We start from the raw sequence: 16,373 nt of genomic DNA on the forward strand, positions 1-16,373 counted from the left end.
AGGATATCGGTCGATTGAAATAAATAAATCAATGTATGGATTTCAAGTCTCATGTTTTGAGGGACGTGCGATTGGCTGCTGACTGCAGGAAAGTCCACCAGAGCTGCAGTCGGGTCCAGACCCTGGAGAGGACGCCGAGCCGCAGAGGAGCTTCCCTGAGACGCTTTCTGACAGTTTGTGCAGAAGCTCTTTGGTTGTGTCAACCCCCAGTGTCATCAGCTTCTTTAGATTTCTATTAATTATAAAATGTTTCTTCAACCTGAACATGGAGAATACATACAAAGTACAAGACAGTAAACAGAAGACATGCATATATTGTCAATTGTAATTGTTTATTTTAGAATCTAGACTCGTTTACACTGAAGAGGCCGGCCCTGGGCAGCCTCAAATTTAGTCCTGCTTCTTCCCTGACCCAGTTCACATTTGAGGATTTAGGAGACCTAAGTGCGTTCACATCCGCAGCTCAAAAGAAGACAAACTAAATGCATTTTCAGTTCCCTGGAAAAACTACCAATTCTCTAGACTGCACTTTTCTCTGGACAAAGAACATCTTGATCGCTTCCTTTCAGATCCGTTGTGGTGGCGTACAGAGCCAGAATGATCACAATTGTGTTACTGTCCACATATTTAAGGACCTAACTTTATATCCTTACAGACAGTGGCGATCGAGTACTTCCTGTGCCTTTTTATTTTACCTTATCTTCCATCCGAATTATAAACATTTCTGCATCGTCCCAGTAGATAAAAAAAAACAATAGAAAGTTTACCAGCTACACAATTTATGTTTTCTTTCTCCTACCAAATATGATTGAACTCTTAACTTTACCTTAGTGGACAGCACTATGCAATTTCAGGTGCAAATGCAGTGTGATACAGTGAGGGAAAAAAGTATTTGATCCCCTGCTGATTTTGTACGTTTGCCCACTGACAAAGAAATGATCAGTCTATAATTTTAATGGTAGGTGTATTTTAACAGTGAGAGACAGAATAACAACAAAAAAATGCAGAAAAAAACGCATTTCAAGAAAGTTACAAATTGATTTGCATGTTAATGAGGGAAATAAGTATTTGACCCCTTCGACTTAGTACTTGGTGGCAAAACCCTTGTTGGCAATCACAGAGGTCAGACGTTTCTTGTAGTTGGCCACCAGGTTTGCACACATCTCAGGAGGGATTTTGTCCCACTCCTCTTTGCAGATCCTCTCCAAGTCATTAAGGTTTCGAGGCTGACGTTTGGCAACTCGAACCTTCAGCTCCCTCCACAGATTTTCTATGGGATTAAGGTCTGGAGACTGGCTAGGCCACTCCAGGACCTTAATATGCTTCTTCTTGAGCCACTCCTTTGTTGCCTTGGCTGTGTGTTTTGGGTCATTGTCATGCTGGAATACCCATCCACGACCCATTTTCAATGCCCTGGCTGAGGGAAGGAGGTTCTCACCCAAGATTTGACGGTACATGGCCCCGTCCATCGTCCCTTTGATGCGGTGCAGTTGTCCTGTCCCCTTAGCAGAAAAACACCCCCAAAGCATAATGTTTCCACCTCCATGTTTGACGGTGGGGATGGTGTTCTTGGGGTCATTCCTCCTCCTTCAAACACGGCGAGTTGAGTTGATGCCAAAGAGCTCGATTTTGGTCTCGTCTGACCACAACACTTTCACCCAGTTCTCCTCTGAATCATTCAGATGTTGGCAAACTTCAGACGGGCCTGTACATGTGCTTTCTTGAGCAGGGGGACCTTGCGGGCGCTGCAGGATTTCAGTCCTTCACGGCGTAGTGTGTGACCAATTGTTTTCTTGGTGACTATGGTCCCAGCTGCCTTGAGATCATTAACAAGATCCTCCCGTGTAGTTCTGGGCTGATTCCTCACCGTTCTCATGACCATTGAAACTCCACGAGGTGAGATCTTGCATGGAGCCCCAGACCGAGGGAGACTGACAGTTATTTTGTGTTTCTTCCATTTGCGAATAATCGCACCAACTGTTGTCACCTTCTCACCAAGCTGCTTGGCGATGGTCTTGTAGTCCATTCCAGCCTTGTGTAGGTCTACAATTTTGTCCCTGACATCCTTGGACAGCTCTTTGGTCTCCACCATGGCCAAGACCAAAGAGCTGTCCAAGGATGTCAGGGACAAAATTGTAGACCAATTGGTCTGCCTACACAAGGCTGGAATGGGCTACAAGACCATCGCCAAGCAGCTTGATGAAAAGGTGACAACAGTTGGAGCGATTATTCGCAAATGGAAGAAACACAAAATAACTGTCAGTCTCCCTCGGTCTGGGGCTCCATGCAAGATCTCACCTCGTGGAGTTTCAATGATCATGAGAACGGTGAGGAATCAGCCCAGAACTACACGGGAGGATCTTGTTAATGATCTCAAGGCAGCTGGGACCATAGTCACCATGAAAACAATTGGTAACACACTACGCCGTGAAGGACTGAAATCCTGCAGTGCCCGCAAGGTCCCACTGCTCAAGAAAGCACATGTACAGGCCCGTCTGAAGTTTGCCAACATCTGAATGATTCAGAGGAGAACTGGGTGAAAGTGATGTGGTCAGATGAGACCAAAATCGAGCTCTTTGGCATCAACTCAACTCGCCGTGTTTGGAGGAGGAGGAATGCTGCCTATGACCCCAAGAACACCATCCCCACCGTCAAACATGGAGGTGGAAACATTATGCTTTGGGGGTGTTTTTCTGCTAAGGGGACAGGACAACTGCACCGCAGCAAAGGGACGATGGACGGGGCCATGTACCGTCAAATCTTGGGTGAGAACCTCCTTCCCTCAGCCAGGGCATTGAAAATGGGTCGTGGATGGGTATTCCAGCATGACAATGACCCAAAACACACAGCCAAGGCAACAAAGGAGTGGCTCAAGAAGAAGCACATTAAGGTCCTGGAGTGGCCTAGCCAGTCTCCAGACCTTAATCCCATAGAAAATCTGTGGAGGGAGCTGAAGGTTCGAGTTGCCAAACGTCAGCCTCGAAACCTTAATGACTTGGAGAGGATCTGCAAAGAGGAGTGGGACAAAATCCCTCCTGAGATGTGTGCAAACCTGGTGGCCAACTACAAGAAACGTCTGACCTCTGTGATTGCCAACAAGGGTTTTGCCACCAAGTACTAAGTCGAAGGGGTCAAATACTTATTTCCCTCATTAACATGCAAATCAATTTATAACTTTATTGAAATGCGTATTTTTCTCCATTTTTTTGTTGTTATTCTGTCTCTCACTGTTAAAATACACCTACCATTAAAATTATAGACTGATCATTTCTTTGTCAGTGGGCAAACGTACAAAATCAGCAGGGGATCAAATACTTTTTTCCCTCACTGTATCACACTGCATTTGCACCTGAAATTGCATAGTGCTGTCACACTAAGGTAGTTCAGAGTTCAATCATAGTTGGTAGGAGAAAGAAAACATAAATTGTGTAGCTGGTAAACTTTCTATTGTTTTTTTTTATCTACTGGGACGATGCAGAAATGTTTATAATTCGGATGGAAGATAAGGTAAAATAAAAAGGCACAGGAAGTACTCGATCGCCACTGTCTGTAAGGATATAAAGTTAGGTCCTTAAATATGTGGACAGTAACACAATTGTGATCATTCTGGCTCTGTACGCCACCACAACGGATCTGAAAGGAAGCGATCAAGATGTTCTTTGTCCAGAGAAAAGTGCAGTCTAGAGAATTGGTAGTTTTTCCAGGGAACTGTGAACACCAGGACTAAATCTGAGGGGGTCAGGGCCGGCCTAGTAAGTGTGAACGAGGTCTTTGATGACGTTTGATCAGGGCACCAATCAGTTCAATTGAAATATGAATCAGGGCAGCAGTGGACTCTATAGCCTCCAGTGCACTCCAGTACACTAGTCCAGATCACGCTCTCTCGTCCCTCGCCCTGAACAGGTGGGAGACGAAGTCTCGGACCCGCGTCCACTGGGAGGGTGTTGTGGTTGGGGCTGGTGTCTCCGCAGCCCCCGGCACAGAAAGAGGATCTGTCCCCCCCCCCAGCAATAACTGATGGGACGTCCGCAGACTCCTCTCCTCTCAGCTCATGGTCCGTCGTCTCAGGAAAATCGCACTGCCCACACTGGAGAGGAAGGTACGGGCGCGCTTCCATATGGAGGGGGTTGTGGCCGGGGCCGCTGCTCCTGGCTGCGTGGCCGGGTCCTGTGTGCAGACAGGGCAGAGTCTCTCAGTACGAACGCCACAGAGCAGAGGAAGAGGATCATAATCCATCCATTGGCTCAATCAGTGTGTCCTTGTTTATGCAGCTCCAGGGCTGGACTGCTCCACTGTACGTACCACAGCGGGTGCCGCATGCAGGCTGGCGGGCGACACAACCAGGCAGGCGGGCGTCACATCCAGGCAGGCGGGCGTCACATCCAGGCCGGCAGGAATCTGCTCCTCATCCTCCATGGTGTTGTGTAGTAACGTGTACCTGGCCTGAGAGAGAGAGAGAGGGGAGTTAATCCAGTACAGCAGAGACACTCTGACTGACCGGACACTGCAGTACATGAACACCGCAGAGAGAGAGAGAGAGCACTGGATGCCCAATACAGAGGCCCCTACCATAGGGGTTAGTTAGTTCAGTTTGATTCATAATAATTAAAAAGTAAATGTTTATGTATACTACGATTGTATTTATTCTGTAATACACTTTATAAAACATTGTGATTCATTTATTGTTTCCCATATATATATATATATATATATATATATATATATATATATATATATGTCATGTTTAATTGCTGTAATTGCTGGATATCTGTCAGTCACGACAATAAAGCAGCTTAAATATGAGAGAGGGACAGACAGTACAATGTACCTCTGTGTGGGTCTTCCTTCTCCAGCCTGGCACCGTGAGCGCCTCTCTGGCCCGGTGCAGAAACGTCTTCTTGAGGATGACCTCGGTGCCCGAGATATAGAATTGCCTCCAGGCATCGTCCCACTCCGGATCCACCTGCATGTGGATTCACACTTATTAGCACGGAGCTGTGTAGTAGTCCTTGCAGCGCATCAAGTCGTATTTGGAAATCGGTTCGCATTGCGGTTGCGCACAAGCAGCGAAAACCTGCGCAAACCTCAGCAACACGCAGATAAGAGCCACTGACTCTGTGAAGCGACTTCAGAGACTTTTTCTCTAAGATGGGGTTTTTGCCAGAGACTGGCAGCTACAGACAGCAAACTCCACTGTAATGAGATCTCAGTGACTGAGGCAGCGCACACGGCGCATGCTCAGTGTCAGCCTCTCAATCTGTGCTCGTACAAGCGAGCTGCCCGGGCTGCCGGAGGAGGAGCTTCACTCGGGCCGAAGTGCAGTCTCACCTCGGAGGGGATGGGAAGCGTCGCGGCCACTTTCTCCAGGGCCAAGTTCCTGATGGGGACCTCAAGAGAGCCCTCACAGGCCGGGCAGCGGCGCAGCTTCGGCCGACACTGCTGGCAGATCAGATGCCCGGCCTGGCACTGCACGATCGGCGGCATCACGAAGTGGAAACAGGCCGGACACTCCAGCAGGTCCGTCACTTCCGCCGCCTGGGCCGACAGGGCAGCGGCGGCTGAAACGCTGCAGCGCTAATGCAATGCAGGAAAAACACATCAGTCATTAGTGAAGGAAACGGAGCACAAATAGCGCCACATCCAAGCAGCTGTTTTTCCACAATAAATCAACAGGAGTCAGAAAGCGCAGAGCAACATCCACGAGTAAGACAGAGACAGAGCGATGTTTTCCGGATGACGAAGCTGCAATCAGAGGCTGAAGCCCGGACTCACCTCCTCACAAGGCAGGCCGAGCACCGCAGCCAGCTTGTCCATGGCCAGGTTGCGGGCGCTGCTCTTCAGGCGGCTCCAGCAGCCCGGGCAGCGGCGCAGCTTAGGCCGGCACTGGCGGCAGATCAGGTGCCCGGCCCGGCACTGCAGGATGGGCGGCTGCACGAAGCCGCCGCACTCCGCGCAGGAGAACAAGTCCGCGACGGGCAGGGCGGCAGAGGCGCTGCGTAGCGTAGCGTAGTACTGCAACAGCAACAAACACCGCACACATGAGTATCATCGTCATCATCATCATCATCATTTCTTGGCAGACGCCCTTATCCAGGGCGACTTACAACATAAGTGCAAAACAAAGTGCACAAATACAGTTAAGTAAAAGGCATCAGTCAACACAAATTCAAAATAATACCGTTTTCAAATTGCAATGTCCAATGTACACAGGTGAGTGCAGTAAGTGAGGTCCTACATCCTGGACGGTAACAGTGCTGCGGAGATGTAGCTCACAGTCAAGGGCTCCGGGAAAGGGAGCAAGGAGGAACCGTATCGAAACACAAGAAGCATAATAAAACTGCAGCGCCATCTAGCGGGGATAAAAGCACTAATACACCCAGCACTTCATTAGCAACACAGCGACACACCAGTGAAGGACAAACTCACAGCTTTCTCTCTTTTTCTGTAATTCATGGATGAACCAGAGGATGGCAGTCTTTACGCTTCTTCCTTCGTCCGCAGGTTTAATCCGAATGAGCAATAGAGTCTTCAGCGCGCTATAAGCCGGTTCACCATGGAGATACCATTGTGACGTTGCCTGCACACTACAGAGGGGCGTGGATAACTACACAGGACGTTGCCGGCAGCTCGAGGTCATGACCCCTGGCCTTGGCCACGCCCATCTTTTACCCTTGGGCAAAGGTAATGGAGGCCATCGATCTTTAAATATCTGCTTACAGATCATTATAATGTCCATACAACTATTTACAGGCTGACCAGTCGCCCCAGTCCTGTCCAGCAGGGTCCATTTCCCTGCAGGGGGCGCTCACCCCATGCCTCTGTCCCGTTATGCAAATACCGGTAGAAGCCCCTCTGTGCAGCTGTGTGGCCAGGAGACAGAGAGGACACTGCACTGACAATGGCTTCTGCCAGCATTTTCATATATATATATCGGTTTGTTATTGGATCCATTCATTTCTTTTTCTATGTCTTCTGGTAAAAAATAATGGCATAATTGAAAGAGTGAACATGTTAAACTATGGGGCGCCAAATCTAAAACAGTGCACACTTTTTTTCCAAGTGTCTTTTTTCACACATTTAGTAAATACTTAAGCCGTTTTTTTCCACATTTATAAATATTTCGTTTATTTACATAAATACTTAAATAAATGCTATAAATCTCCATTTTTGAAAAATAAATATTTATCGTTTGATTAAATATTTAACTAAATCCTAAATCTCTGAGTCACAAAATAAATATATAGTTTTAAAATAAATATTTAGTCTAAATATAAATGAAAATGTTAAATATAAATATAAATGTTAATTGTAAAAGTTAACGAAGTACAGTAAGAGTTACTAACATTTAGGACAGAAAGTACCCAGTCACCGCTGGGGAGACAGAATGGGATTTTAACTCATATTAACCAGTACTTCGTTTAAAAAATATTTCAGTTCAAAGGCAACTTTAAAATGTTGTCCAATCTCACCGGTTACTAAGGAAACTGTGGAAAGCCTACTAATAAGCAATGGGTATTATGCCTGCAAATTATGTCAAATGGGGCAATGAAACCTGCAAAGCTTTTGTAAATGGAGAGCGTGGATACAACTCAAGAGACAAGCAGACCCCCTCTTTCATGAGGTTTACAAATCGTGCAAGGAGACCTTGAGCCCCCGAGATGCACCCACACGCTTTGAGCAGCCAAGTTATTTTTGTTGACTTCTGTGTTGACTTGAACTGTGCGAGTTGACCGGCTTGCAGCTTTTGCCTACCTCCCCCTGGGATCCTCCCAACAGGATTACTACAAATCAGACCTTAGGACTGTATGAGAGAACCGTGCGTTTTATATTGCAAGCATCTTCCACTTGACTGTAGTTCCCTTGGAGCCTGGGTGGGTTGAAGACTCATTCGGATACCATATATTGAAGGAGAGATTGAACTGTAACTGTCACTATCCTCCTTACTTGCAGCCTGCAGGTTTTCTGACAAAAGTTTGGTCCCTATTAGGAAGGGAAAACTCAACGATAAAGTCACACCTACCTGTAGTGGCTGTGCGCTGACTGTATCTGTAAAGGGGAATTGTGTAAATGCTTTTCTTATATTTCTTATATTAAAGGAAGTTAGGTTAAACTAATTTATCTAACACAGTGTTCGTGCCCTGACTGGAGCTAAACGACGTCCCCTCTTTATATAAAAAATAATAATACAAAAATAGGGGCAACACACTACACCACCTATCGCCCACTAGGTGGCGACAGCAGTGCAAGAACAGCTCCACGCTTTTGTCGTGCCGTGTGAGCTGGACGCTGCGCTCTTGCTTTGTGACGCAAGATAACGCATGTATTTCAATAGAAGGGCCTGTCTCCCTCTGCACCAGAGGAAGAACTAATTAACTTCATTGTTAATTTGAATAGGCACATGTTTTTAATAGTTTCTTTTGCACAAGTCTGCATTCATGTTTTGAAATGAAACCAAGTACACTAAGCTGGGGTCATACTACACGATTTTGTGACCCGATTTTGCGGACGATGGGCAGCTCACACTTCACGGATGATTTGCACCGAATTTGTCTAGTGCACACTGCGCGATCACAGTGTCAAACTCTACAACTGATCTGAAATCCTTTGTCATGGGGAGCTCCGACACTGAGGGGCCGTTCAATTCAAAACTAACACAATCAATCGTATACCAAAGTGGATATATTGTATACCAGATACAAAATCATAAACCAAAATGTATATATCATGACAAAAAATATAAATCTTACACTGAAGTGGATATTTCGCATACCAGAAATAATTGCACGTTGCACAAAAATATATACTAAAGTCACATGGGGGAGGCCCTGAACTATGAGACGCACACGCGAATCTAATAGACAAGCTGTGTACACGCTTTATTAATCCCATTATAATTGTTCGTTCTACTCTGATACTGTTAAACACAGGGAAATGTGTGTGTGTGTATATATGTATATATATATATATATATATATATATATATATATATATATATATATTCAAAAATGTAATACAAAAAATCAGTAATAGGTAATAACATCCACACATCAGGAACCCAACTCGAACCACCGCGCCAACAGGAGGATTCATTTGAAACTTGATTTAAGTAGCTTACAGCAGACAGGTGTCCTGATTAGTTGTATTTTGAATTATTGGAATCTCTAATTAATGCATTAATTAGGAAAAAACAATGTGTCATATTTATATAGCTTATCTATATGCATATGTACTCTATACACAGCTGGATAGTTACTTCAATCTAGACTATAGCTAACACACAATGTTGCCACAACATTGCAGCAACGTAATTTGTTTGTTTGGGTGATATAGTTAATATAATATAAAACGAAAAATAACTAACATTCTGTATATGCATAAATGTTGTGACAGACAATTAATTGGCAGTTTGATCAATATATATATATATATATATATATATATATATATTTGTGCAACGTGACATATTTTTTCTGATATATATATATATTTTGCAGAATTACATTTTTTCTGTTACATGAATTATCAATTTTGGTATATTTTGTCTGCTATATGATATATCAATTTTGGTATACGATTTCCATTTTCTGCTATAGGACATATCCACTTTGGTATATTAATTATTTTTTCTGTTAGTTTTTAATTGAACGGCTCCTCATACTGACACAGCCTCTAGAATCACACCTGATCCATCGAGTGAAAAGGTAAACATGGACGTGGACATTTACAGAGCACGTTTGTGTAGGCCAGATGTGTGCTGCTCCACCAATGGGATCAGGGGATTTCTGCAGATCTGTGCAGAACTGCTGAAATCTGCACAACAAGAACGCGACTCCAAGCCACTGTTGCTGTTTGTGTGCGTCTGTGCAGACAAACACAAACAGAGAAAAGATGTGTGTGAAGACATGCCTGGAGAGGCGAGAGCAATATCCTGTATCTCTGTGTGAGAGCTGGAGGGAGCAACAGTCACAGTCTATATGATATGCACTTATCAGCTTTTACAATCTAGGATGTAGGACCTCATATGGTTTACTGTATATATTGTATACACTTGTGTAAATTGAAATTTGTAAAATGTATTATGCCTTGAATTGTACTGTATTATTGCAATTATATTTTGCAATTCGTCCTGGACAAGAGCGCCTGCTAAAAAATAAATAAATAATAATCATCATGGCATTGTAGGTATCGATAAATTACAGAAACTAATTGGTATTTGAAAATATTTTCCCTTTTTTATACTATTTGTAAATAACCTGCCCGGAAACAACCATTGTTCTTTTAATAAATACGTATGAAAATGTAATTCTCCTGTCATGTTTAGTCTTGTTTATTTTCTTCTTCAATCAACTCAACTCTCATTGGCTGCTACCGGTCTCGGTGTGACGCTGATCACGTCACCCTACAACGATCGGTGGCGATCGAGTCGTAAATATTAAACATGTTTAATAAAATCGTAGCGGCTCCGACCAGCTTATGATCGGATCGGAGGGCGAGCGATGCATCAGCATCATCACTACACGACCATCAGTGGCGGGGACACGCTTGGACCAGGCTGCCTGTCGCGAAGATCTGTGCCGATTTGTCAGGAGGACCAAGTTGGGCTTACAATCATGTAGTGTGACATAGGCATTATGCTAGGTGTACACTACACGATTTTAGTTCTGATTTGCCTGTTTCAGACTGTTTTGAGGTCTGCGACAAAAACCCCAGATTGGAGCCAAATTGGCGCTCATTCCCGTCACCGACGATTGTTCAGTATGAGCAGTTCAGAGACGCGTCCTGAGCAGTCTTGAGCCATCCCGGATGCCCCCATATTTCCCAGCGTGTTTGAAATGCCCGGGACACGATCAGGGTGAGTGCTGTGCAGGGAGCTCGGCGGCAGGCTGCAGCCAATGAGAGAGCAGGGACAGTGGTGAGGTGGCGGCCATGGGCTGCTCTCAGCATTTCATAGTGAAAAATCAAGTGTAAAGTTTCTAACAGTGGTATCTGTATAATTTCATGTGTAGGTTGCAGTGTTATATATATATATATATATATATATATATATACACTCACCTAAAGGATTATTAGGAACACCTGTTCAATTTCTCATTAATGCAATTATCTAACCAACCAATCACATGGCAGTTGCTTCAATGCATTTAGGGGTGTGGTCCTGGTCAAGACAATCTCCTGAACTCCAAACTGAATGTCTGAATGGGAAAGAAAGGTGATTTAAGCAATTCTGAGCGTGGCATGGTTGTTGGTGCCAGACGGGCCAGTCTGAGTATTTCACAATCTGCTCAGTTACTGGGATTTTCACGCACAACCATTTCTAGGGTTTACAAAGAATGGTGTGAAAAGGGAAAAACATCCAGTATGCGGCAGTCCTGTGGGCGAAAATGCCTTGTTGATGCTAGAGGTCAGAGGAGAATGGGCCGACTGATTCAAGCTGATAGAAGAGCAACTTTGACTGAAATAACCACTCGTTACAACCGAGGTATGCAGCAAAGCATTTGTGAAGCCACAACACGTACAACCTTGAGGCGGATGGGCTACAACAGCAGAAGACCCCACCGGTTACCACTCATCTCCACTACAAATAGGAAAAAGAGGCTACAATTTGCACAAGCTCACCAAAATTGGACAGTTGAAGACTGGAAAAATGTTGCCTGGTCTGATGAGTCTGGATTTCTGTTGAGACATTCAGATGGTAGAGTCAGAATTTGGCGTAAACAGAATGAGAACATGGATCCATCATGCCTTTTTACCACTGTGCAGGCTGCTGGTGGTGGTGTAATGGTGTGGGGGATGTTTTCTTGGCACACTTTAGGCCCCTTAGTGCCAATTGGGCATCGTTTAAATGCCACGGCCTACCTGAGCATTGTTTCTGACCATGTCCATCCCTTTATGACCACCATGTACCCATCCTCTGATGGCTACTTCCAGCAGGATAATGCACCATGTCACAAAGGTCGAATCATTTCAAATTGGTTTCTTGAACATGACAATGAGTTCACTGTACTAAACTGGCCCCCACAGTCACCAGATCTCAACCCAATAGAGCATCTTTGGGATGTGGTGGAACGGGAGCTTCGTGCCCTGGATGTGCATCCCACAAATCTCCATCAACTGCAAGATGCTATCCTATCAATATGGGCCAACATTTCTAAAGAATGCTTTCAGCACCTTGTTGAATCAATGCCACGTAGAATTAAGGCAGTTCTGAAGGCGAAAGGGGGTCAAACACAGTATTAGTATGGTGTTCCTAATAATCCTTTAGGTGAGTGTATATATATATATATATATATATATATATATATATTTAAATTTGTAAACAAGCTAACTAGTTAAAATCAATTAAATGAAATTCTGTACCATGTTACTTCCCTATAATGATATTCAACAATGGAAATAAATAAATCATTTGATGATAATACAAAATTATAAACTATGCCACAGCAGGCATTACTCAAGCTTTTTAACATAGTTTTAAATTAATATTATTATTACGGCATTAGCGACAATGTAGTGTCTGAGCCAAGTTAAGTATACAGTGAGCAGCTGTCTACAAAGTTAATACACGGGTTCACATACACACAAAGTTCATGTAAAGCTTCTTTAAAACTGAACATACAAATCAAACTGATTCCACTTATGTAATTATAGTCAAATTATACTAAACGGAAAGATTACAGGATATTAGTGGTAACTGTTTACTAAAAGTGAAAGCACTGCAGCTCAACTACATTATTATTCAATGCAATTATGAATATTAGCAAAGTAACATTTTAATAAAATACTATCGCAGCATTTACTATTCATAGCAGAATACTTAAAAAAATAACTTACCTGCCTTTTAATTGTTTGAAAGTCGCTGGATGCGTTTTTTGAGCTTGTTTTATTTGAAATGTGCTTGGTTGGGCTTTAATTACACCATGTAACAATTTATGTATTTATTTTGTTCCTGGGTAGTAAGTGTTATTTCCTAATTGCTTATGCCTCAAAAGTATGAAAAATGGCTATTATTCCCCACAAACTTTGCTTTTGTGACCAGGACAGTGATATTTTGAAATATACCTATTTTCCAGAACATTCCAGACAGATTCAGTGCTGAGTAAACTTGGAGTAACTTCTAGAACTTTCTAGAACTTTCCAGTAATATAAATAGTAGTATAAATACAGGGGCCTTAAGCCCACCAGTTCAGTTTAGTTCCAGCTGCCTAAGTGGATACATATCTGCATTTTTCTGAAAAGGCATCAAGAGGCTACAAGCAGACGCATTTTGCTATGTCTGCAGCCAATTTATCAAGACAAGAGTGAAAAAGCACTCAGTGGAAGCATATATATATATATATATATATATATATATATATAAATTCATTTTAATTCTTTAAGCTTGGTCCAGATTAGAATGTATATTTGAAAGTCCAGTGTCCATTCAGTATTCTAAGGCAAACCTAGAAAAGTGTTATATACCTGTATATTTCTATTGACATAATAAATAATTATTGTTGCAATAAATCTTTGCTGATTTCACATGCTTGAGTGTATATCTATTTTAATCTGACCTTGGTATGGTTTATAGTTATTGCATTAGACTACTCAATAAACACAGTTTATTAACTTACTAGTTATTCATTTTTAGGTTTATTGATGAACTACGGTATTGTTAAATATGAAAGCTGTGAAATAGTGTGGTGAATTAAAGACTTAAGACGTGTTTGTCCATAATGTAATTAGAAACAACATCAGATTGTCTTTAATCCACCAATACAGTCAGGTCAGACAATTAGCTTTACAGCCCCACACTATATATTTATCATTAAAATAAAAATATGCCCTGTTTAAAATATTATTATTATAATATTTGTATTCAGATTTTTACATGAAAATAGTACTGGTCTCAAACAACATAAAATTACTTATGAAAATTAGAACCATTTATGCATTTAATTCAGGTTTATCTTTCAGCAGGTTCTCATTGCTATGGGAAACCATGATTATATTTTCTGTCAAATTTATAAGACATTTGAAAATGCTTAAAGAATCTCCCAGCAGCATTTTCATAAGGGGTGCCAAGGAAGGAGGTGATTCCAGTTCCTTTTATCTAATCTCTGTTCTACTAAAATACATTTTATTTTACTGTAATTGCAGTTAAAGCAATGTGTATTTACAACATGCAACATTATATACTGTTTATTTGTACCCCTGTACAGTTCATAATGAATAAAGTATGTAGTTCCTCAGAAACTAATTCCAGTTTGCACTTCAGTTTGCACACAAGATTCACTTTTACTCTCTTCCTCTTCTGCAAATAGCTATCACAACATGCTGAAGATTATGTAATGATGTGTTATTACATCAGAAGTTTTATTACTGGAAAGAATTAAATGGGAGGTCTTAGACATTGTGTCCTTGCCAAGTTATCTTACAGATCTACGCTTATCTACAGTTAATACAAACCTTTGCTGAATATTACCAAAATTAGAAGAAACATGTCAGATGCATGTGAGCTGACAGGCAAGTGGGCACTGCTATGTCAAATAATTAATCTGTGGACGAAGGCATAAGAAACTTGGAAAGTCAAGTAAAGGTGCTCTACAATATTTAAACAGATACTGTAAATTCATTAAATAAAATATTGAATTTCTTTTAATATATTATTTAATTTAAATATATTTATTATTATTGAGAACATATACTGTGTGTATGTGTATGTGTGTGTGTATATATATATATATATATATATATATATATATATATATATATATATATATATACACACACACACTACCGGTCAAGAGTTTTAGAACACCTCAATATTTCCAGTTTTTATTGAAATTTACACAGTTTAATGTCTCTATGTCTCAATGAACAAATAAACAGTTGGAGATAAAGAAATCATGGAATCGTTTTGTTTAACAAAATGTAACCCCTTAAGCTGATGTCATGCCTCCCGCATGAATTTCCCCAAGTTCATGCCAGATGTCACTTTTTCTCCCTTTTTTGTCTTTTTCTCCTGGCCCTTTGTTCTCCGTTTCCCCTGTTATTGGTTAATTGATACTGATTATCCCATTACCCTCCACACCTGTCTTCTGCCTTCCTGGCTCATTAACTAAAGGTATTTTAACGCTCCTTTGTCCCAGTACCCTTCCAAAGTCTTGCCTTCTCTTGTGAGGTAGTATTTCCAAGCATTTGTTCCTAGTTTAGCTTGCTATGTTACTGACCTTTTGCCTCCTCTCTTTGACCATTGTAGTTTGGATATCCCAGGTTGTACTGTTTGCCTGATCCTACGACACCACGCCTGTATTAACAACCTTGATTCCTGTCTCTGTCTACATTGCCCAGTTAATGAGCCCTTGAGCTCTTGCATGTCTGAGTAGACTTTCTTGCCCCACACCTGGATTCACAACCCTGGCCTCAGAAAACATTACAGCTGACAGACCCCCCTGGTACCCTTAAAAGGGTGCCAAATCCATGTGCTTCTCTTTAATCCCACGTGTACTCTTCACTGTTGTTTGCCAAGTGGCTGAGACTCTCAGCTTTCTAACAATGTGAAGCATTCTCTGAAGTGAAATTTTTGTTTTTATATACAAATGGGGGGTGGAGGTATACATGGTCTGAGTAGGAATACAAAATCTCAGAAAATATTGACAATTATGAAATATTCTGGAACCAGATAGTCTACTGATCAAAACAAGACCTTCCACGTTTTGGTAGAAGCAACACACACCTGTAGAGAGCTCATAATGTCAAGATGGAAAACTCTGTTTACAGTGTACTAATTCACAACGATTTCACATAATTGGATCTGAACTTCTCTGTGTTTGATAGAATGACAGCGGGCTCCATGGAAACTGTAAATCAGATGTGTTTGAGAATGAAATGCGCTGGCAACCAAGAGAATAAGCTTTCAAACGATGTGTGCATTGTAGGAATACAGTGTAACTTCTATGCACAGGAGCTGCACGTAACACTGCCAAATAATGCTTAAGAGGGTGTAGTAACACAGTATATAACTCTGAAATGTACATTATTTTTCAATGTTTGGTAACCTAATCTTTTTTTCTTTTTAACCTCTTGCAGTTTACCGCTTACCTTTGTACCATTTCAGGTTATTCACTGGACTCGAACTGCTTAAATTTCAATAAAACTGGAAAAATGGGGGTGTTCTAAAACTTTTGACTGGGTGTGTGTATATATATATACACCAATCAGCCATAACATTATGACCACCTGCCTAATATTGTGTAGGTCCCCCTTTTGCCGCCAAAACAGCCCTGACCCGTCGAGGCATGGACTCCACTAGACCTCTGAAGGTGTGCTGTGGTATCTGGCACCAAGACGTTAGCAGCAGATCCTTTAAGTCCTGTAAGTTGTGAGGTGGGGCC

The 16,373-nt window shown here is 42.1% G+C and overlaps 1 protein-coding gene across 1 annotated transcript; it reads right to left on the reverse strand.

The window, feature by feature from the left end:
• Positions 1 to 3,705: 3,705 nt before the first annotated feature.
• LOC136750134 (uncharacterized) lies at positions 3,706 to 6,514 on the reverse strand. The gene is made up of 6 exons (XM_066704941.1): positions 6,427 to 6,514; positions 5,773 to 6,012; positions 5,329 to 5,574; positions 4,829 to 4,963; positions 4,303 to 4,443; positions 3,706 to 4,167 (listed from the first exon to the last, which is right to left on the reverse strand). The coding sequence occupies exons 1-6, from the start codon at positions 6,451 to 6,453 to the stop codon at positions 4,045 to 4,047; spliced, it is 912 nt and encodes a 303-aa protein (XP_066561038.1). The 5' UTR covers positions 6,454 to 6,514; the 3' UTR covers positions 3,706 to 4,044.
• Positions 6,515 to 16,373: the final 9,859 nt, after the last annotated feature.

The sequence above is a fragment of the Amia ocellicauda genome, chromosome 5 (assembly GCF_036373705.1).
Source record: "Amia ocellicauda isolate fAmiCal2 chromosome 5, fAmiCal2.hap1, whole genome shotgun sequence".
Taxonomy (NCBI): domain Eukaryota; kingdom Metazoa; phylum Chordata; class Actinopteri; order Amiiformes; family Amiidae; genus Amia; species Amia ocellicauda.

Bases quoted from the DNA above. Each gene is read 5' to 3' on its own strand.
- LOC136750134 (XM_066704941.1), bottom strand. From the start codon at position 6,453: ATGAATTACAGAAAAAGAGAGAAAGCT. The intron at 6,013-6,426 runs GTGAGTTTGTCC...TTGCTGTTGCAG, and splicing joins ACAGAAAAAGAGAGAAAGCT to TACTACGCTACGCTACGCAG. The intron at 4,964-5,328 runs GTGAGACTGCAC...ATCCACATGCAG, and splicing joins CGCTTCCCATCCCCTCCGAG to GTGGATCCGGAGTGGGACGA.